This window comes from Oryzias melastigma, linkage group LG2, assembly GCF_002922805.2.
Source record: "Oryzias melastigma strain HK-1 linkage group LG2, ASM292280v2, whole genome shotgun sequence".
Classification (NCBI taxonomy): Eukaryota; Metazoa; Chordata; class Actinopteri; order Beloniformes; family Adrianichthyidae; genus Oryzias; species Oryzias melastigma.
Window position 1 is genome coordinate 17,712,823 of NC_050513.1, and position 16,402 is coordinate 17,729,224.

Genomic DNA, 16,402 nt, shown 5'->3' on the forward strand with positions numbered 1-16,402 from the left:
AATGAATTTTTTTAAACTAAATTATAACTTATTCATGAATTATTATGAATTAATTATAACTATTAGCAGTGGATCTACTCTCCTCAAACGCTTTATTTCAGTCTCATGCACCAGTCGCTTTATTTTTCTTAAACCTCCGAACAGGTTGTTGACAGATCCCACAGCAGACAAGAATCTGCACACGGTGCGTTCACTGAGCTAAGGACATAAGCGAACAGCCACTCGGCCCAACTCAGTCTTTGTCATTTTTAAACAATCCGCAGCACAACAAATCAGTTTTTCAGGGAACTCTTCAACACAATTTAATCAATCGATTATATCCTGATCAGTGCCGGTGTTCTATGTTTTCTCTGATAAACTGCTTCGTTTTACTGCCGATATCCGGGGCTCAGTGAACGCACCATGCAGAAACACTCAGCAGCTCTGGGTTCTGTTTCTATTGCACATAAAACTTGAACCAAATTCTAGGAATTTAGAAAAAACAGTGTCAGAATGATACGGTGTCATAATAATGCGATAAAACACAAACCAACTCACGAGATATGTGTTTTTTTTTATTTGATCGTCTAAAAAGGAGCATTTGAGTGACGTCACATCAGCGTGCCGCGCTGGTTCGTGCAGCGAGTCCACTGACAGTCTCAGATAAAAGTGAGAAATCTGTTCAGTGGTATGTAAAAGAATGTCAAGTATTCAGGCTGCAGAAGTGCGGCTACAGATGAAGCAATGAGGAAATCTTGGTTGATTTTACAGAGGAGATGCACGATCAGCTGTGACGCTGATCTCTCATGGCGCCCGCTATTTTGTACTCAGACAGACACATTTAATTAGAAAAAAGTCAATTTCCATTGTAGTTCTGCGAAAAATATCCATATCCATTTCAATACGCCCCCAAAACCAGCTCCTCTACGCGCAAAAACTTTTTTTTAGAAAAATCTGTGTCTTTTTTTTTTTTTTTTGTAATCTGTGTTTCCATTAAAGATAACTAATAATCAAATATTCTCGGTGTCTCCATGTGAGAAAGGGAGAAGGGGGCTCATTCTTTGTTATTAGCTGCGTTTCCATAACACATTTGCGCAAAACTATGGAAATTCTAGGAATTAAAAAAAAAAAAACAGTTTCTAAATGACACTGTTTCCATTACAATATAATTTTGCGATGAAGCACAAACCAACTCACGCGATAAGTCATTAAAAACACGGCGATGAACGAGAACAAGTTTTTTTTTCATTCACTAAAGGGGAGCATATGGGTGACGTCACAGCTCTGTCTGGTGCGCGCATGCAGCGCAGCTCGACCATAGACTGTATATAGATGGGGGACCTCAGTGCTCGCTTTGTCCATTAATTTTTACAGTCTATGAGCTCGACTTAGAAGACAGAGAAGTCTGTTCTGCGGTTAAAAGAAAAAGCAATCTAACAAATAAGCACCTGGACCTTTTTCCGCTTGAAAACAAGACATCATAAATTCAAGTTTGTCTCACGGCGCTCGCGCTCATGAGACTTCAGGCTCCGATTTGCAAAAGTGCGTCTGCAGATGAGGTGATGAGGAAAGGGGGAGGAGCTGCTGCGCGATTCTGTATGACCCGCAATTTATAAAGCGCTTTGACGCTGCGGGACCTCTCGGTGCCCGAAAAACAAAATTTTCGAGCTGCTCACAAGTGAGTTGCGCTATTTTTAGAAGACACCTGCGGGCGACTTATGTGGTGCTTGCGGGCGACCTGGCGCCCGCGGGCGACGTGTTGGTGACCCCTGCTCTAAATCCATCGAGACCACAAAGGATGAACCTAGACACAGCAAGGGAACGTGGTACTTTTTTAAGATTGTCAAAGATTAAAACTTAAACATAGCTATATGACAATAGTAATATTTTTTTTCGTAACTTAACTTATACAGTGCTTTTTTTTTTGTTTATGTGTAGAATTTGGTTGCCCCTATTTTTACAGAATCTTCCAACTTTCAACAATTTTTTATTTATTTTTTTGGTGCAAACAATTGATTACTAGGTTAGTAGTCATGGGAATACAGCTTTTTATAAGCTCAACTGCTATGAAAATAAATTTGACTATTGAATTGATAAAGCGTTCCCTTGTTTATCGCTCAAAGTACATCTGAAAAATAAACTCAAGATTGGCGAAATCAGCGAAATAGGATTACATGTTTTTAAGCTCTAAATCCCCTCATCGCACACTTTATACACTTTTATCAGACAGACATGAACATTTTATGCACTGTTAAAAAAATAGGGTTGAATCATCAATTGATTTCTGAGTTTTGAAAAGTTCTGAGTTTCAGTTCCAGTCTGAGGAGTTTGTACTGCCGCGGAGGCGGAACTCATGAAACGCTCCAACTTTTGATGAGTGGGTGGATGAATTTATGGAAGAACAAGAAGAAACTTGATTTATGGTTCAAACCGTAAAAAAAAAAAAAAATGTTTTATTTCTGGAAGGAATAAAATAAATTAATGAAATTTCCCCCCAAAAAAATCGATTTCCTTTTTATGGAGAAAGTTTTCAGAGACGAGAAATGGGCTTATGACTTTTAGGAGTTTTAGCAGAAGTGCCGCTGCATGATGGGAGAAAAAAAGCCATCTGCATCTCCACACATTACAGCTCTAATAAGGATAATCAGAGACAGGCTTTTTCCAGCAGGCCTCCTCCAATCTGCAGTAATTTGATCAAATTGGCTGCAGTAGTGTGCAGACACTCAAACGTTCACATCACCATCCTGCCGAAGAATGAAAGGATCTTGGCTTATTTTGCTTTAGAAAGATTTTTAAAAATCGAATTAAAACTACAAACAAACGCGTATCTGGTTTGATTTGTAGTTTGGATATGCAATAACAGTGTAATAACAGAACAATAACTATATAATAAAGACTTAATTTCTCTTGATTACTGTATTCTAATACACTTTTTCCAACTTCCGGATCATCCGAGGGAAAATGTCCCTAATAATCCGGTTTTAATTCTGGTTGGTTCTGAGTGTTTGCTCGTATACTCTGTATTTCATTGCTGCCTCTGACCTTCATGGATTTCTTCAGTGTAAATCTTTGGCGTAGCGTCTTTATTGCTTTTCGATTGTCCCGGTAAATCACCTCTTCCCTCTTCAGCACTTTTGCATCGATTCAGAAGAGGCGTCCAGCCGGGACCTCGTTTATGCCCCGGATTTAGATCCACATTTCTAGAAGTTTTTCTTGGTTTTATTCACTACCTGTTGTGTTTTTTTTTTTTTTCCTGTCCAGATTAAAATCTGCCACTGAGCCATCGGTTTTCCTGATACCGGCCATGGCTGCCCACCGAATCGTCCGAGCGAACTTCGTCCTCCCCCGCTGCAAGTCCGAGGGGGCGCTCATCGACCTCAGCGACGGGGTCACCGGAGCGAGCCTCAGCGATGTCAAAGGTCAGTGCTCGACAGGGACGGTTGGTGCCTTTGAAGCTGCTTGAAAGAATGGAATTATTCGGAAAATGTAACTGTTAATAGGGAAGGGTTCAGAAAACAACACAATTGAAATTAAATGGATGATTACTTTGAAAATCAATTCATCAAACCTGTATAAAATAAAGTCATGTCTTGTATTGTCTGTAAGCAAACAGCTACTCAAGAAATATTATTAGTCATATGTGAAGTGTTTTAATTACTAAAATAAGCAGTTTAAACATTGTTTTCAATATATTGATTCAAATTTAATTAAAAATTTCCAAATTTTGAGTTTTGCCAGAGATTCTGAGCCCTAGGAGCTTAACAATTAAAACCTCAAAACAAAATGTAAAATCTGAACATTGAAAAAAAACGTGAACAAAACTGATGACAACAAAAACCCAAGACGTTCGTGGCAAATCATCACATTTATTAAGTCAAATTCAATCTATTGGGAGTCATTTTTTTCCACATTTGCCCAATACTGTACTTAGTACGAAGAAAAATATTTGCTGTAATTTGTTGGTCTCTTATAATTATCTATATTAAATAACAGAAAAAATTGGCCTTTTTTGGGGAAAATTTTACACCATTGATACCTGAGAATCCTAAAAGGGCTGGATTGATTTCGCAATAATTTTTTTTTTAGATGCACCTGTGCAAAACATTCTAATCCCCAAGTCGTCACATATTAACGTTTGGTTAAGACCCTGTTCCGAGTCACTTTTTGGGTGGACCCAACTCGTTTTTTGATGTGCTGGCTGTTCGTAAAATCAAGGGTCCACAACCGTCAGGACACGGTACCAGATGCAGTAGAGGATACGGTACCAGATGTGCACTGGTCCTCGAGACGCATCCAGTACTGGTACCCTAACCAAGTACCGGAACCCTAACCTTAACCCAGTACTGGTTTTGCTTCCAGTACTGCATCCGATTCGCACCCAGTACCTCATCTGGTTGGGGTATGTTAAGGCATCTGGTCTGGTGTCAAGTTAGAGTACCAGTACCGGGTTTGGGTACCGGTGTGCGACGCGTTGCAGTACTTGATAGGTTCTGTTCTACGGCCCGGAGGTTGGGAACCGGTGATTTAATGGGAACAGCCAGTACATCTAAAAACAACGACTTGGGGACACCCATGATGTCAAAAAGTGATTCGGAAGTGTCCCCAACCAAATGTCAAAATTTGACAACTTGGGAATGAGAATTTTTTGACCTTTGAGCAAAATTTTGCCCCCGCCACATAATCAAGAACTCACAAAAATAATTATACACACCAAATACCTGGTAAATATACATGTTCACCAGCCTAAAAATATATATTTTAATGAAACCCAATCACACATGTCAGGTATAGCCAAAGGAAGTTTGGCCATTTTGGCCATTTTGTTTCAAAGTGTAGAATTTGTTAATTTCTCAATATGGGAAAAGACGACTTTTGTTTGAGCAATCTCCACTAAATTGCCGCAAGGTTACCAGCAAAGTTTAGTTGACCTTCGACCACAGAAAGAGGCCACTGTCTTGAATTAAAAAAAAATCCCCTTCAGTACCTTTTTTGAATTTAAACTCCCCCTAAGGACTTCTATATTTGACTTTTTTTGTAATAATCAAATCATCTGCGTACATAGTCATTACCATAAAGTAGTTGTAATTAAACGATAAGATGGATGGAAGTGTGTTTGGTCTAGTTATGCGTATTCATCTACGTCTATTTAAACGCACTTATCTTAACAATCGAATTATGTTTTCGTTTCAGTGCCTTCTCCCAGTGCCTTAAGGCTGGACACTCAAGACTCCTTAGGAGATGCACAAGAAGTGGTTGCTATCAAGGACTACTGCCCGAGTAGCTTCACCACGCTCAAGTTCTCCAAAGGGGATCGCCTCTTTGTTCTGGACACTTCGGGTGGGGAGTGGTGGTACGCCCATAACAACACAGAAATGGGCTACATTCCAGCCGCCTACGTCCAGCCGATCAACTTCAGGAACTCGTCGCTGAGTGACAGCGGTATGATCGACAGTGTTGGGGAGGATTATGGGTCAAAAGAGTTTGGAGGTCTCGGGGAGTGGATGGACGTTAGCCTAAAACCCATACACAACAATGGTCGTTTGTCCCTAAACCCCTTTGTATCGACAGTAGATCAGAATTGCAAAGACGTCAGGAACTCAGCAGATCTGATTCTTTTTGACTCCCTCGCCTCACCGTCATCGTATTCCAACACCAGTCTTATCACGAACAACGGCTTCAACAGCTGTCATATCAATAATGTCAACCCTGCCAGCCCCAACCAGGAATCAGCAACTGAATTCCAAAGAGACAATCCATTTTTTAAGAGTAAGCGGTCCCATAGTCTGTCAGAACTATCCGTTCTCCAGGCGCAGTCAAATCCGGCCTTACCTTCATCCGGATACTTTACAGGCCTTCAGGCTCCTTCTCCGGAGCAGTTCCAGAGCAGAGAGGACTTCAGAACCGCATGGCTAAACCACAGAAAGCTCGCCCGGTCCTGCCACGACCTCGACTCTTTGGGTCAGAGTCCTGGGTGGGGTCAGACGCAACCTGTAGAGACCAACATCGTGTGCTGTTTGGACAGTAACGGAGGGGTCGTTCAGCTTCCAGACACCGGCATCAGCGTGCACATCCCGGAAGGCCATGTTAGCCACGGAGACCACCAGCAAATCTCCATGAAAGCCTTACTGGACCCCCCTCTGGAGCTGAACAGTGACCATTGCTCAACTGTCAGTCCGGTGGTGGAGATCAAGCTCAGCAACATGGAGACAAAGTCATTCATTACTCTGGAAATGAAAGTATCAGTGACAGTGAAGAAGGATGCCTGTCATCCGGCGGAGGTGCTGTGCGTCCGCAGTGACTGTAAGGAAGGCCCTTACAACCCCATTCCCAACGCCTACATTTACAAGGATACAGTCCAGGTGCAGCTGGATAGTCTGGAGCCTTGCATGTATGTTGCAGTTGTGGTCCAGTTGCATCCCCTCAGTCACAGTAGGACAGTTTGGGACCAAGTGCAAAGGAAAGTCACGCTGGGTGTGTACGGACCGAAGCACATCCACCCCGCGTTCAAGACTGTTGTTGCCATGTTTGGCCACGATTGTGCGCCTAAGACTTTGTTGGTAAACGACGTGGGACGCCAAAACACCTCGACTCCCCCGGTGGTCCTGCATCTGTGGGGGAAGCACCAGTTTGTGTTGGGATTCCTGCAGGACTTGCAGATTGGATTGTACTCCAACATGTCCAACTATCAGGTAAAACCGAGTGAGGGCGCCGGTGTGGTCCGGGGGTTCCAGTTAAAACTGGGGAAAGTTAGCAGGCTCCTCTTCGTGATCACATCTCACAACCCCAGCAGCATCTCAGATTTCACTCTCAGGGTCCAAGTCAAGGACGCCCTCGACTGCATCCTGACCCAGTTCTGCGTCCAAACTCCGCAGCCGCCCCCAAAAGCCGGAGTCAGGGTCACAGGCCAAAGAAGGTTCCTAAAAAAGAAAGAGGTGGATAAAATTCTCTTGTCGCCGTTGGCCGTTACCTCGAAATACCCGAAGTTCCAGGATCGGTGCATCACCAGCCTGAAGTTTGGCAAGCTGATTAAAACAGTGATCCGACAGAACAAGAACACCTACCTGTTGGAGTACAAGAAGGGGGATGTTCTAGCTCTGCTCAGCGAGGAGAAGATCAAACTGCGAGGACAGCTGCGGACTAAGGAGTGGTACATTGGATACTACCAGGGAAAGTTGGGACTCATTCACGCCAAGAACGTCTTGGTACTGGGTAAGGTCAAACCCATTTACTGGTGCGGGCCTGATCTTACAACCACTATGCTTCTGGACCAGATCCTGAAGCCTTGCAAGTTTTTTACGTATATCTACGCAACCGTGAGGACGGTTTTGATGGAAAATCTGGGAAACTGGAGAGCGTTTGCCGACGCGCTTGGATATAGTAACTTGCCACTGAACTACTTTTGTCGAACTGAGCTCGACAATGAACCAGAGAAGGTGGCATCGGTTCTAGAGAAGCTCAAAGAGGAGTGTACCAACCTGGAGAACAAGGACAGAAAGTCTTTCCAGCGGGAACTCATGATGGTAAGACGCTCTCAAAGTTTCTATTACAGTAAATTAATAAAATTGCAGCGTTGAGGATATTAGTGTAGTTTGTTCCATTGTTTTTTATCCAGTTTGGAGCCATAAATCTTTTATACCAACAACAGTTGGGCGATGAAACCGAAATGTCATACCCTTTGCCCTAGATATAGCGTCTAGACTCTCTTGTTTGCCATCACTCGTAGCTGTATTATATGTCATGGTTCTTGCACAGGTGATAAATGAAGTTATTTGTGTTTGAGTGCATTGTTGGGACCGGTCAATGGGTGTTGTGCTATAAAAAGCTTCCTTTCTGAGATGCTTCTCACAAAAGGGTGCAGGGATGGTTTTTCGGCACAACACCGGCATACTTTATAAATAAGTATTGCCAAGTTCATGTCTGTCTTCTTATATCCAAACCACATTCAAGCAACAGAAGTTGCCACTTTTTGAAGTATAAGGCCTTCAGTTTGGGTTGACTTGTCATTCCTTTTAAACTTATTCTGGTCTGAAATGTAAGTTTTGTCTGTTTTGATGGAAAAGAGAACGTAATGCACCTAACCATGTTATAAACAATAGGGCTTCATAGCGCCTGATAGGTATTTCCAATCTATCCACAGCTTTATTGGCGGTACAACAATACATAGACAATACATTGTCTCAAAATATTGACTAGACTATGTGCATCATTGTGCCGCCCAGGCCTAGCGCTAACCAGTCATATTTGAACTTGGGGCCTTCCACCTGGATCAGTGGTTAAAACGGCCTTCCTGGGCTTTTATCAAGATAAAATTTGTTGCTTTTTATGACAAAAGTAATCCAAGAGGTTGTGTGGAATGGTAATAGAAAGAATGGTAGATTATGGGGTGGAGCCTAATATGTGCCCAATCCATTTCTGCATTGAGGGTTAGCTTTAGCAGTTTTACAGTGGACCTTATCCGTAACTCATAACCGTGTTTGCAATTAATGTAATTCTAGCATATTTTAAGGAGGAGAGAAAAGGATTTGTTCTTTTTGCAACACTTTACGTCAGTACTGTATTGCATAACAATCCAAACCTGCACCAGAATTGGCTGATTGACTTTAATCGCGTAGATGGTCAAAGAGTTATGGTATGTCAAAGGGTGTGTGTTATTCGTAAGAAACGTCTCCCCAAAGGATGATGAATATAACGTTTATCAGCTTCTCCAAACAAAAATCAAAGATCAATACTTGCTGAGAACTCATTGAAAATCAATTGCAGGAGTAAATATCACAATATATTGTAATATCGATATTTTGGCACTCCCCTTGTAACTAAAACAGAATTTTGTTCTGAAAAAGTCACAAGTTGTGTTGATTTATTGTTGCGTGTGACAGTTTTTATTGTTCTAATAAAATTAGTAGAGGTGTGAACTATCTTTTTATTCTTCTGCGAAGCAAGTAGTCAGAAGTTTGTGTTTTCTAGGGCAAGAAGTCTTCAAAAATAGACATTTTGTGAGTTTGTCTCTGGAAATAGGTGGTTTGTTCCATCTGTCTTATGGGAGTTTTGTGGGTATCTAACAAGTAACTGTTTGATTGATTATCCTGTCCTTGCAGCAATAACATTTTCCCGAGTGGTAAAGTGTGGAGTGAGGGGTTCTCATGCCCAGTCACGTGAATGGTAAACAACTTATCTTCCACTCTGAGGTATGTAAGAGGGCAAAGAGGCATCGCATGAAAAATGAAGTAAGAAAGAGAAAGTGTAGACAAAAAGTCTTTGCCTTTTCCCTGTGGGAACCAAAGTAGTCCTTTGGCATTTTCCTCAGCGGACGCCATTCTTCATAAAGTGCTCTGAAGTGTAACTCCTCCCTAAAGCTGAATGACCTAATGAAGTGAGTGTTTGTTATTGCTGCAGGTAGAGGAGTAGCTCACCTGTAACAAACTGCGTCTGCGTTTTATCCTGTCAGTCCTGTAATCTCGCCGTGAACAAAGAGAGAGAGGCAGGCTTTTATGCTGTATGAAAAGGCTTTTATTCTGGAAACCGCACAAAGAGAGGCCTTTCTATGTCGGAGCCAGGCTTCGCTATCAAAGTCCGGCGAGCTTTGGGTTTTTCAATGCTTACCAGTTAACGGAACACTCTTGTAGCCTTTACAGTTGTTCTGTACGTTTCTGTTGAAGTGGTTCTGGTTCTGGTCTATGTACTGAAGCAGGATCCTTTACTAGCCTTCAGGACATAAAACGCAAATCTGTATTTGTGCATTAGTGTCCGCCTGCTCTACTTGGTCAACCCATATGTTACAATATTTACATGACCCTGCATTTGGGCAACATTTATGGGAGTAAAGATGAACTTTAGCTAACAAAATGAAAAATGTTATGTGTTTTTCCAACAAACCTATAAATTAAAGAAAAAAAGTCTTGTGGATATAATTTGGACCCTGTCTAGTGGTGCAACTTTGAATTAAAATGGTCAATAATACCTCATAAAACTCTGTTCTAGTATCCTGTCATACAACAGTATTTTTTTAGATTTAGATTGCAATAAATTGCAGAAAATGTTAATATCATACAACCCTTTTTGTTGATACTGATTTGCATATGTTTATAGTCAGTGCTAAGGTGCATACATCAGTGTTACATTTAATCTTATTCTATCTGGAGGCGTAGCAGCAGCGTTTTCATGTTATTGTTTTGTGTTTTCATGGTGAATTTAGCTCCACTCAGCCGTTTCCGTTGAAATGTGCAGTGACATTAGAAGCATCGCTTTTTTCTCTTTCTCTCGGCTTTAAAGTCAGAAGTTTTCCCATTTGACATTGGATTTTGTTTGTTTTCATGAGAAGCGAGCGCTCTGCTGCCGAAACAGAGTCAGTGAGCCGCTCAGGCTTCAACTACCACATCTTCAACTCCACTGGAAGCAAATAGCGCCTGTCTCGTATCGTTTCTATACCATAAATCAAATGCACCAAAAGGAACTCAAAATTGTTTTTTTTATTTCTTTTATAAATTATGTTTGTGCGGTTTCAATGCTTTTTGACAAAAGAGCAAATCCACTTTAGTCTGCAATCATTCCTTCTGTTGGTTGTGTTTTATGACACCTACCTGAAGGCAGAAAGATGATCAATGGAGTCGAGGGTGACCTGCGGGGACAGACTCATTGTCTGCGTCTTCATCTGTAACAAGAGGAGCTACAGGAAGGATGAGAGAATGTGGAGGAAAACAGTCTAGACGCATAAGTTTTTTTTTTTTTTTTTGCTTCTATAGATCAGCCAAGTTTAAGGTGACATTTAGCTGCCCAGTTTGCAAACTTTACTCTTTGAAGAGTTTTGTTTTTTTTTACGATTATGAACCAAATAGTAAAAATATATAAAAAATGACCAAACCTTTTATTTTACTTCTTAATATATTAAAGCTTTTGAAGTGAATAAGACAGAAGTGATTTTAATATCATTTTTGCACTGTCAAAAAGCTAGTCCACTGTGAAATCTGGAGCACCTCTTATATGGATTAATTCTGGTTGTGCTTACTGATGTCAAGGGATGCAGCGCTCTTAAAATATCATTTTTTTTGGTTTTTTTACGAGTTATAAACAAGTATTTTTGTTATTGTAAATATGCTAATACGACTAACGTATCTGACTTTTTTTACGTGTTACTAATAGGGCTGCCACGATTAGTCGACTAATCGACTATTAAAATAGTCGACGACTAATTTAATAGTCGATTAGTCGTTACTTTGTACTATATGGAGTCAGAGTGTAGTAAAGTTGAAAGTTATAATGGTGTTATGCTAGCTTATTGGACTATTTTGGCATTTATTAAGGTTTTTTAGGCTATTTTGGGTTTTTTTTATTTCAGACATGCTAGCTGTCTTTGCTATCTTAGTCTTTTTTTGTTTAAGTTTTTTATGCTGTTTTGGAATTTAGCTAATATTTCAGCTGCATGCTAGCTGTTTTAGCTAACCTAGGCTTTAATTAGGCTAATTTGGCCTTTAAACTAATATTTTAGTTGGCTATCAGCATCTTCAGCTATCGTCACTAGCATCTTTTGCGGTCAAATTCAGCTTACATTTCATCTATGATGATGCTAGTGTGAATATATATATAGTTTTTAGTTATTTTAAAGCGAATGATGGTTAAGATGTGTGTTTTACATCCACTTTGTGCATGACCCGATTAGTCGACTAATCGGAAAAAATAATCGGTTATTAGTCGACTATTAAAATAATCGTTTGTGGCAGCCCTAGTTACTAACAAGGTAGGAAGTTAGCATAGTCACAGTAACCTATATTTTAGCTGTATCTGTCTGTTCTTTTTTTTCAGGTTTGGAGTTGCTAGTATTGTGAATACTCAAAACCAGCTAACACGTAGCGTGTCAGACTGTGTTTTTTTACGTGTTACTAACAAAGTCGGGAGTCGGCGAACTCACGGCATTGTTTGTTTTAGCTGTATCGTCTATACTTTTCCAAGTCGCTAACAAGGTTGGAAGTTACAGATACTGATATTACGCTAACACTGCTAGCACGTAGAGGTGTCAGACTGTTTTCTTCTTTTTTTACTTGTTATTACAAGGTTGGGAGTTAGCATAGGCCCAGTAACATTCGCTTTAGCGTGGTATCAGTCTCTTTTTTACAATCAAGGTTTGGAGTTGCTAGCATTGGGAATACTATAAAACAGCTAACACGTTTTTGTGAAATCACACTTTAAAGTTGCTAATCATTAGCATTTAGCCTTTATCCTTTTTTGTATTTCTGAATAAATGAACACTATTTAACTCTTACTTTTTATTAGCTAATTCATGGTGTAGTTTTCTATCTTTTTGTAGCTCAACCTTAGAAATTAGTTTGCTTTATTCTACTTCTAAACAAGTTTCCTTTCATGACCAAGAACTAAGTTAGCATGTAGCATATATTTAGATGTTTTTACAATAGGCTTTAACTGTCCTTTTCTATATATCTGGCATCACACAGCTTTCCTTTTATTTTTTTCTTTAGCCAAGTTTAGCATTGTTAGAATTAAGCCATTTTTGCTGTTGTTTTATCTTAATTAGCTAAATGTTAGCGGTATCGCAACTAATTTTGTGAGCATTTAGTTCCATGGGTGACGTCACACTCACCCACTTCAGTTCTCAGATACAGTCGACGAACTAAACGACAACAAAAACTCTTATGCTATGCTCACACCGGGGTCAGAAACCCATGTTAAAGCGAACGCTTCTAATAAAAAGTCTATGTAAACCCGCGTATATGTGTGTTTCGGGCTTCCGCGTTCAAAACTCTAGCATTTACCTAAGTTCTTAAGTCAATTTTTGGGCTCTACGTTCAAAACATGCGACCATTGAATGTGAATTGAAACTTCGACCTATCAGAGACTCGGATTTGATAGTGGCGTCTGGTTAGCGCCCTTTTCAAAAAACGAAAGTATAAAACGTTTTAAAGTTGATCATGAAGGACAAATTTTAAATTTGGTGAAATTATGTCACCAGATTTTTCATATATCGGAATAGAGCTGTGAAACAGTGTGATCACCATATGCTAAAAGTGCGTTCAAGAATGCGATAAACGGGTGTTCTTGAACGCGCATGTGTACGTAGCATCATAGGAGTGAAACCTTCAGGTTTGACTAAAGGTTTTCTTCCTATCGGGGCTCCTGGAAGTCCTAACTTCCTGCCTAACTTCCTGCCTTGTTTCTCTTGATCTTCCTTCATAATCCCCACCCCCGAACTTTCCCATATCTTTGTGTGTGAACGGGTGTTAGCTAAACTGTAGCACCACAAACAAATCTAATCTCCCTCTCCTTGTTTTCGCCTGTGTGACCACACAAGATAATCAGTTTATTGTGAGGCAGGATCACAGTGTCCCTCCTTATCCTGTTGTGAGGTAAAAACATCAAATTATACATCAGTGACTCAATAAAGTTTTGTAGCTGCTAACAGTAAAAACAAAAGGTTGTGTTGCAGTCTTTGTTTTTGGCCTGAACAGATTCAAATGAAAGTCCTCTTGTGGATGGAGCGCTCCAGTTTCAGGGTTTACGACCCTCCTCCGCGCGGGCCGACAGGTGTTCCCGTGTGAAATGTGAGCAGCCATTGATCGGGATGGACTCAGATGCTCGGGGGAGGAGGGAGGTACCCGACACCGCCCCGCAGATCTTTTAACGACACGCATCAAGTTACAGAAGGCCAGGGAATGAATTGAGACAGGCAGGAGGGCTCTTTAATAATAGATCCCCCACATCTGAAACCAGGAGCCTAATACTCTGCAGGAGCGGAGACAACACACGTTAGCGACGGCAGCTATTAAAGGGAGCTTTTTAATTCAGCAAGCAGGTTATTAGTCGGCTGAGTCTGAGCTGAGACGCCCATTTGTTCCGCAAATTGAATCGTACAGCTGCTGCTCTGAGTTCAACAGAGATTAAACAGCACAAGTTAAACTTGTCTTCTGTGTTTCTGTTGCATTTAAGTAATTTAAAGGCTTTCACTGCCACTATGTACATTTTGTGCACATTGCACGAATAAACATTGGTGACATGTGAATAAATATGGAATAACTGAGAATAGTTGTGGTCTTTTAGATGAAATTGTCACAGATGTATCACGAATGAACCTCGTTATAACCACAGAAGTATGAATAAACCACCCAAAAAAACATGTAAACTTGCGCTTCACTGAATTTCTTCGCCTTGACATTTAGAGCACTGGGAAGAAATCACATCGGGTCAGCACCCGCTGCGGGGTCCTTTGTCTTAATTAAACAGTCAGATACCCCTGATCCGCACTAGTTCTAAGTCAGCCTGCAAGGTTTGGGACTCCCGGCAGGGTGGGGACCCCTGGCAGGATGGGGGACACCCGGCGAGGTGGGGGACCCCTGGAAAGATGCGGTATCCCCGGTGAGGTGGGGGTCCTTCAGTGGGTTGGGAGACCCCCTGGCAAGATGGGGGACCCCTGGCGGGATGGGGGACCCCCTGAGGGTTGGGGAACCCATGGCGGGTTGGGTGAACCTTGGCGCGTTGGGGGTCGCCCAGCGAGGTGGGGGGGTCCTGAAACCCTCGGCGGGTTGGGGGACCCGTGGTGGGTTGGGAGACCCCTGGCGAGATGGGGGTTTCCTGGCAAGATGGGGAACCCCTGGCAGGATGGGGGACGCCCGGAGTGTTGGGGAACCCTTGACAGATTGGGTGACCCGTGGCGCGTTGGGGGACACCCGGTGAGGTGGGGGACCCGTGGCATGTTGGTAGACCTCTGGCGAGATGGGGGTTTCCTGGCAAGATGGGGGACCCCTGGCAAAAACCGCAGCTGGGAAAACCTGAGAGAAGGTCCCGGCATGTCTTCAGAGTTGCATCTGCGCCCGCCATACCTGACTCCCTTCAAGACCGACTACCGCAAGTTGACGAACACCTGTGAGAAGCCCAACCCCCAACCTTGACAAGCTGAGCCGGGGGAACAGTAGACCCCCACTTGCTGTAGATTGCTGGAGGGTTGAAAGAATACTTGACACCTAATACGCCAACCGTGCGGGATTGTTGCACTGTTTATCTGTAATTTATTAGCAATTTGTGCATCGATTGCATAATTCTGACGTGATTTGTGTGCCATATACGCAACTTAAAAGTTAAACATCGGTGGTACGTGAGTGAGAAGGCCGTTCGACATACCGGAAACGGTCATGGAAAGACGCAAATTTCCGATTTGTTTTTAAAACACAAATACAAATACGTAAGATTTACGTGACTACGTAAACCACACATAAACTGTGTAATTTTTAACCCACCAAAAATTCCGAACAGCAAAAAACTGAATTGACGATAAGACCCGTTTGCCAAAGCCTCAACAGATACATCGACAAGTGCAAGAAACATTTACGAGTTACGTATATCACGCATGTATCATGAAAGATCAAAATTTCATACGTGGAAAATGTGCCAAATGCACGAAGTGACTGTGTAATAGATGTGTAAAGTCCTACTCAGATCGTATTTTGATCCATCCTAAAAACATTCCTGCTGGTCTTTTGATTATGATTCTGCCGTTTTTAGCCAAGATTTAAAAAAAAAATCTGTAATTTTCTAGGTCATAGTTTCTGCAGAGCGGCAGGAGTTCATTAGAAATTTGCCTCAGAGTTGTGGGTGGAACCGTTAGCATTGAGCAACTCCCTTCCTCTCTCTAATACAAGCGTACAGTCGTACAGTTTTGAGCCAGGTGCGAGCTGGGACAAGGAAAACTAAGACGTTAATGCATCTAGTCGTCTACAAGTAGATCCATCAAAAAGGGGCGGACCCCAACGGGTTTCCTACGTAACAAACGTAACTTTCTTTCATCTGCTTTTGATTTACAATTTGAATAAATACTTAGAAATGTTATTTTAATCGAATTTTTTTTTTACACATGTCCTCCATCATTAGAAAAATGCTACAATTTTATTTGAGCGGACCAGAAACATAGAGATATTTTTGACAATAACAATGGTTTTTTTGTCTTTTTTTTCTGAATACAGACAATATTTTTAATCCTTTTTTTTCTTGTTTCTCGCACATTTGTAACAGCCGCTGTTTTGTATTTTCGATTTGAGTTTTTGTTTTGCTTTTCCCACTCTACAGTTTCAATTCAAACTTTTACAAGTTGACCACTGACCATCAACCAAAGAAAGCCAATTTCCGAGTCAGTCTGAGTTATCGTTTCTATAGCAACCACTCCACACCTATCAAGAGTGAGCTTGTTGTAGGTCCACCTCCCTACCATTTTTATTATTTAATAACTTTTCTTTTGAGGATGAAGTTTGCTTTTCTTAAACTTTCATATAAGGTAAACGTGTATTTTTAGGAAAAGATTTTTGGATCATTTCTGTTCATTTTCAGACTAAATCTGCCTGGAATCTCCTCCATCACTCTCTGTATTTGTTGAGTCTTGTTGTTTTTCTGCCCGTTAGTTTTTTTGTTTTTTTCAGCTGCTGTTCTTCCT

The 16,402-nt window shown here is 41.4% G+C and overlaps 1 protein-coding gene across 1 annotated transcript in view; it reads left to right on the forward strand.

Annotated features, from left to right (window-relative positions):
* sh3bp4a (SH3-domain binding protein 4a) overlaps positions 1–16,402 on the forward strand; it is a 29,924-nt gene that overhangs the window by 4,723 nt on the left and 8,799 nt on the right. The window contains exons 2-3 of the mRNA XM_024289242.2: positions 3,241–3,398; positions 5,170–7,499. Of these exons, the coding sequence (XP_024145010.1) occupies positions 3,284–3,398; positions 5,170–7,499 (2,445 nt within the window). The 5' untranslated portion in view covers positions 3,241–3,283. The remainder of the gene's footprint in view (positions 1–3,240; positions 3,399–5,169; positions 7,500–16,402) is intronic.